This window comes from Trachymyrmex cornetzi, unplaced genomic scaffold (assembly GCF_001594075.2).
Source record: "Trachymyrmex cornetzi isolate Tcor2-1 unplaced genomic scaffold, Tcor1.1 scaffold503, whole genome shotgun sequence".
NCBI classification, from domain to species: Eukaryota; Metazoa; Arthropoda; class Insecta; order Hymenoptera; family Formicidae; genus Trachymyrmex; species Trachymyrmex cornetzi.
In genome coordinates this window covers 306,653-313,737 of record NW_017299811.1, presented here as the reverse complement: position 1 = coordinate 313,737, position 7,085 = coordinate 306,653, and the positions used below count along the sequence as shown (strand labels likewise).

General features: G+C 43.6%; 2 protein-coding genes across 2 annotated transcripts in view; one reads left to right on the top strand and one right to left on the bottom strand.

Annotated features, from left to right (window-relative positions):
* The window catches only part of sowah (ankyrin repeat domain family member sosondowah), a 278,269-nt gene that overhangs the window by 15,973 nt on the left and 255,211 nt on the right, over positions 1-7,085 (top strand). The gene's annotated exons all lie outside the window — the stretch shown is intronic.
* mirr (iroquois-class homeodomain protein mirror) overlaps positions 1-7,085 on the bottom strand; it is a 33,923-nt gene that overhangs the window by 1,578 nt on the left and 25,260 nt on the right. The window contains exons 4-5 of the mRNA XM_018514393.1: positions 701-1,005; positions 5-489 (exon numbers count right to left, since the gene is read on the bottom strand). Of these exons, the coding sequence (XP_018369895.1) occupies positions 5-489; positions 701-1,005 (790 nt within the window). The remainder of the gene's footprint in view (positions 1-4; positions 490-700; positions 1,006-7,085) is intronic.

The window sequence follows — 7,085 nt, the reverse complement described above, 5'->3', positions numbered from 1 at the left end:
AGGCCCCCCCCCCCCCCCCCCCGCCAATGCCACCTCCGCCTCCGCCCGTTCCACTGTAAGGTGACGTGAGACCCGTCATCGTGGCTGGATTCGTATTTTGCTGATCTCCATCCTTACTCGCCATGTCCGCCAGCGACCAGATCCGCGGCTTCGTCGTCACCGCGCTACCCGTGGACGGCGCGCTGGTACTCGGTGGAAGATGATGTTGACTACCTGGCGACGTGCTCTCCGGCGAGGGATGGCGCAACAATCGACCGTGATTTTGAGTGAGATACGCCGGATGCTGTAGTTGCAGCGGATGCCTCGGTTCCCTCTGATCGTACAGACATTCCGGACTATCCGGGCCACTGTCCGCTCGCGACTCGCTCCACTCGCTCTCGGTTCTACCTTGGACGCCCGCCGATCCACCACTGCCGCCATGTAGTAAGTCCAAACGGTGCGCCGGTCGTTCCCCGTCCTCGCTGGAACCTGTACCTGAGTCTTTCGAATCTGAACCAAGAAGAAAAAGTCGAGCGTCGTAATTCGGAATAATACAGCTTCGATTTAAATTTTCAGTTTTTTAAAAAATTAAATTTATTTAACAATTTAAACAGTACAATCAGGAATACGATAATTATAGTATATATTAATATTGTTGATCGGCATTATTGATAAGTAATGTGATTATATATCTAACAAATATATCATTCAAGAGACTCACCTAGCCGATCTTTCTCATCGACGCTTTTCCGCCCGCTATCATCGTCTTCGTTATTGTTATCTTCGTCTTCAACACGATTTCTTGGTTCCCACGTCATTTTATTTTCTTTTTTCAAGCGTCTCCGCGCGTTCGCAAACCACGTCGACACTTGTGTCAGTGTCATCTTGGTAATAATAGCCAGCATGATCTTTTCGCCTTTAGTGGGATATGGATTCTTCTTGTGTTCGTTTAACCACGCTTTCAGCGTACTCGTTGTTTCTCGTGTCGCGTTTTTTCGCCTCGCGCCATTTAGATCCATGCCATAACTATAACAAATTAAAGTGAGAAAAATTATATACAAAGTCATCCCCCACATACAACTATCATTGTATTACTCTCTTATATTCTGTAGAAAATATTTTTATAGGCGATATATGCAAAAAGTGTGAATTAACAAAGCATAATGACAAAGCAATGATGAAAATTCAATGGCGACAGTATGAAAGACCATTGCTTGTTTATATTCTCAATAACAACTTGCGTCTCGCAATCGGAGCGCAGATGCAGAACTTGCGGGCTAAGTCACGCGTTTATTATCCTGTAACTGGTCTGGTAGGCTTCGAAACGGTCTCTGCGCCTCACCAGACCAGTCGAGGATTAAGTTCTACGTCATGAACGCGTTTTTGAAGGAGACACGTGACCTGGATAGACACATACATGGGACACGATTCTTTATACGTGAGTGAGCGAAAATAAATGAGACACTGAAGAAAGAGCCAACGCCAAGTGGGCTAGCAGATCTTCCGCGGAAGCCCACGTCGAACTTATCCCATCGCGGGGCTCGTTATGCCTTTCCCAACGTCAGTATAAAAGTCCGAGTCTTGCTCGGTTTGAAGAGCGATATAAGCGGGTAGGTACTACTTTCATCCCGAAAGCAGATCTCTATCTAACGGTTTAAGCTCTTTGCTTCCATTCTGGCCAGAGAAAAGAGAGCAGCGGGGCAAGGGAGAGCAAGAAGAGGAGAGCAAGTAACCTCCTTCTTGCTTTCCGCCTCACTCTATCGGACTGGAGCGACCGACCCTCTGGGATCCCATTACTAAAAGACTAACCCTTATCAAAGATTAAACTTCGGTATAACTGCTGAATCGACGGGTTCGAAATTAAATTTTCCACCACCAGAGCGACCGGCTAGGACTCACGGGGTACTTTCTCTCCGCTTTTTTCTTTCATTCCCTCTTTCTTTCTCTGCTTCTCCTTGAATTTTATTTTATTTTATTCTGTTCGTCTCTTTCGTCTTCTTTAGCAGTTTTTTTTCTTCGTGTGTACGATCTGGCCGAGATGTCACGATCCATAGCTTCGTGTGTCTCAAGAGATTTATACGAAATCGCCGATCTAATCGGGAACAGTTTTCTTAATCGTATACATTATTAACAACTGTAACCATTACTTAACTCTATCATAAATGTAAATGAATCATAGCCTTATTGAGAATTATAATACATAACAAAAAGTTCCATTATAAAAATTACGAGTTAATTAATTTTATGTCCGAAATATTTTCACCATACAAACAGTTGCAAAGCAAATGAAAGCCTATACAGATCCCGGACGTGAAAAATTTCCCTCATAAAAATACCGCTGAACGACGAGATATCGTTGATTCAAATCCCCAACCGGCATCTCCGCCACCTTTTTCGACGTCACGGCGCGTCGCCATTATTGAGCTTTATTTTCGCCTTCGCACACCCCGAGACGTATCCAACGACGGGGACGAGGGTGAAAAGGCGTGTATGGACACGCGACTGACGTCCCTGGTGTTGCGTGGCGTTGGGTAGGTTAGATATAGGGGGTAAGCGTGGAAGTGGCGGGAGATGGGAAATTAATAAAACTGTCACTTATCTACCCTTCTCTCGGAGGCAGGCCTACACACGGCATTTCTCGCTCCTCTATCTTCGTTGTCACCCTCCGCCCCCGTTCGCCACCTCTCCATCTCTTTTCACCCTTCCTCATATTATCTACCTATCGCACTTTTCCTGCTTCTATTTGTCTCGCTCCGATTCCAGGACGCCCCGCATGCGGGATTTGAAGCAGCTGAAACGAAGCGCTAAACATTTCAATTTGGCATCAGGCGCTTTCATGCCACGCGCGCGCGCCTTGATATACATCTCTCTGTCTTTTCGTCTTTCGACCTATCCTATCCTTTCCGCAGTGTATTCCTCGTCCTATCCGCTCGACGCCAGGTCGCAGACGCGGAGGGTCGGAGACGCGCGTACTGCCTCCGCTCGTGGAGTGAACAGAGGCGAAAGGTGGTTTGAGCGAGACGAAGGGAGGCGGAGGATGCACGAGATGGACCAACATCGATAGAACGGGGACAGGAAAAGTGCGAGGAAGATAGAAAAGAGCCAAGAGCACCGAGAGGAGACGGCAGGACGACGGCGGCGGCGGTGACGGCGGGGGGATGGCTTAACCCCAGTCTGTTTGCGAGGAGCAAATGGCGTTCTGCAGTTATTTTAAAATTCAGCCGGTGGCAGGGGGCGCGGATCGGATTAAAAAATCAGAGTGGAAGCTTGTTTCTCATGATAACAGCCAGCCGCCCCGAGAGCGGCAACTGCTGGTGCCGCTGGTTTCTCCCGATTCCGCCTCTCTGCCACTCCTCCGCTCCATCTCTCTGTTTCCTCCATCCATGTACTGAGCCTGTTTTCCGTCTCTTTTCTTTCCCCCCCCCCCTTGCCGATCCCTCCTCGCTCTGTGCCAAGCGATTCTCCCAATCTATCTCTCGTACAGCCGCTACCTCCGGTATCATCACCGCCACCAACCATCGCTATAGCCATCGTCAACCGCTTTAAATATACGACAGCTACATATGTAAATATATATATGTATATATATATGTGCGGTGGACCGGCAGAATATAGACGAGCTCTGTGCATTTGCCGGAAATATATAAATATATATGCAAATGTGCATAGGTGTGCGTTGATACGCATACGTATGTGCGGCATCGCGCGCATCTTCCTCTCCTCTCCACAACTGATCGCATCAAGTGCTTGTTTCCATGGTGATTGCTAATCGGGCCGCGCCTCGTGTTCTATCCTACGCCATTTTCATCTTGTAGTACCGTTCACCGTTTCGTGAAAAACTCATTACTGATTGTACAATACATTGACTATAAAAGTGATTAAAAAGTTTAGCATTTCCGATTTTTACAAAAGATACCTATCTATCCTCGACAATCGTTACGTTTCAGAAAAAAACTATCTCTCGTTACTTCGAAAACAAATCTTTATCAGAAGAAATACTTTCAACATTGTCACTTCCGATCTCTTTGCGGGCCGCATCCCAAAGGCATTCTCAATGTAGGTGTTGCAACTTTCTTTATCAATTCAACGGTACCTACATTGTAACTATAAAAATTTAGATTCTGATTGTTATAAAGAAAATGCGAACTATCTATTAACTCGGAAATAATCACTTGTTTTTACCCAAGCGATGAGAAAATGTGAATTATAAAATATTATTTTAGATAGTCATTGTTTAACATATTTTCTTTTTTTTGTTTAATAATTATTCTTTACGATCTTTTAAATATCCAATTCCATCAAAAACCTATAATAAGAACGCGTCGTATTAATTAAAATTTTTATTTTTTAAATATAGTAAACTATTTAACGTGCTTATTTCGTTTAACATTCGATTTGTATTTTTTTTTCCAGAAAATTGTGATCAAAATAAATCCCTGTCCATAATGTTATTAAATACTAATAAATCAGAAAACAATCAATAATACAATCTGTTGTTAATAATAGTGATTTTAATTGAGATGTAAAAACACTTTGGATAATCATTTACATAAAAAAAAATCAGGTAACTACTCCCAGGTTAAAAAACAAATTATAAGAAGATAACTATGACCAACTAAAAAAATTAATTAAATATCATTTTAATATTGTTTATTCTATAATTTTTAATTAACTTTTAAAAACAAGCAGAAAAATATAATTGATTAACGATACTTATTAATAAATGCGTAAATGAATAAAATTTCAGTTAACAGAAACATTAATGAAGGGTTGTCCCATAAAATTACTGTTAACCGGTTTAAAGAAATATGAGTATACTGATCGAGCAAATGTAAAGTAAATTTAAATACAAACGCATAACGATGCGTATATATTATCATTAAGCGCGAACCGTACAATGTCTCAAGCCATACTAACCTAATGTATATACAAAGTGTTGATTTAATGTCGTAAAGCACTTTGATTAACGCAAGTCGTAAAAGTATTATCGTTGATATGCGCAACACATTTCCATTGATGTACACTGCATTATACTTCGACTTCTGCGAGATAATTATAACCTTCGTCTTGAATTAACACACGTATCGACTATCACGACAGTTCCCAGTTGTATGAAATATCACTATTGCATTCAATCGGACTACAAATTTGTGAAGGATCGTGATTTGCATATCTCGCATATTTCGTCGATGTACGGCGTAAAGGCTGATATTTTTTTTCGATCCGAATGACTTATTCGTCAAACCGAATGACCGCGCATTGCGATTAACATCCTCCAAGGGATGGACCGCTATCGTGAATATATTTCTCATAGATAACAACCGGTTCTCCGCGCGCTTCCATGATGAAACTTCGGATTCTGCGAGATCCAGTTAGCGTTTTCAAGACGGCGACTACAGGAATCGAGGCGACCATTAAAAGCCAACCGAACGGCCATTTCTTTCGCCCTTTTCCCGTCGACCGGTTAGCGTAAACGCGTCCATCAAGATGTAGCCTCCAGAGAGGGTGGAAATGAAGAGGGGGGAGCCCCGGGGGTGACCAAGGGCAGTTCACCTCGGGGCAGGTGTGCGGTTGGCATGACTCCGCCCCTCGTCACCGGCCGTAACTAGGGATGATATCTAACTTCGTCCTCCATCCTGCTCCCTCTCTTCTGGGCCCTCCGCGCCCGACGCTCCTTTTCAGATACGGTCGTCATGCCTTATGTTTTATCAGCGCGTTACTGCGGCCATTTCAGTGGTAGACGCCATCTTTCTGCGACACAACTGTGAGCACGCACGAGGGTTGCGCTTTCGCGCGCATCTTTCCATTCAGACTATCCAGTTTGTCCCAAAGTCCGCCTGCGCACCACTATCCCTGTCGTTTGAGGTCGCGCTTGAGTTTAATCAGCCGCGAGTCCGCGGCCAGACTGGTTTGCGGCCCCTTTGATCCACCCGCTTTCCGTGACGGTAACCTTGCGAGTCTTCACATGAGACAGATTGAGAATACGAAAATGAACTGGAAAGTTTACAGAGGAAGAAAAATCGAGCGTAATATTGCAGGTATATTGTGTTGTATTGTTAAAGGCCTCCGAATTTTATTTATTTAAAAAATTGCGAACAATTTATGATGATGAACAAGTTGCATATTAGTTATGAAAGCTCATTAGATACGAAATACTTTTGTAAACAGTTTTTATTTGCAAGAAATTTACGATTCGCGTATTATTCCAATATAATATTATTAGACCGTCTATCAACGTTCTTAATAATATTATTAAATCAAATACTTGCATAGCCTAAATCGATTAAAATTGCATCGAATTGAAGACTAATATACGAGTATTTTATTGCATGGTCTAATGATTCGACGATTTCAACAATGTATATTTTGGCCGATACTTGTAAAGCCGTAATCACACTACAGGTTGCCAGTTACGGTTGTCGGTTGACGGTTCTATTTTAGTCGATCACGATCTAACGAGTACAGACTAGTTGCAGCATGATTAGCTAAAATAGAACCGTCAACTGGGAACCGCAACTGGCAACCCGTAGCGTAATTAAAATCAGTCGGAATTGAATAGAAAGAGACGGAAAGGAACAGGCTTTCGTGGATGAGAAAGATGAGAATAAACGCGAGAATGAAATTCTAATTCGACGACTGGCAATGTGCTCTTGATACTTGGAACATATAAATATTTGCATTGACTAGAGACTACGATATACGAGATGCGAAAATGTGATGGTAAGAGAGAATGACGTGGAACGAGAGAGAGAAAGAGAAAGAGAGAGAGAGAGTCGGCCGATTATTAGTGTCGAGTTACAGTCGGCCAGAGGGAGGAGACGGTGCATTGGCTATGGTTTTCACTCCCACAGTTTACACGACACGAGTGTCTAGTGTGGTACTAGATGTCGTCACGTTAAGCTCTTAGAAGCGCTTAGAAGCGCGTTCTCGCGTCGCCACGCCTCGCTTCGCTTTGCCTCGCTCGAGAGGAGTAAGTTTTGTCACCGCGGTGTGACAGTCGGTTGTTCTGCATCCAACTTTATTACCAGTTGGTCGCGGTGTGACAGATCGATCGTAAACTTCGCCGGATATGTGTGTGCGTCTCGCCAGAGAACATTACGGCGGCG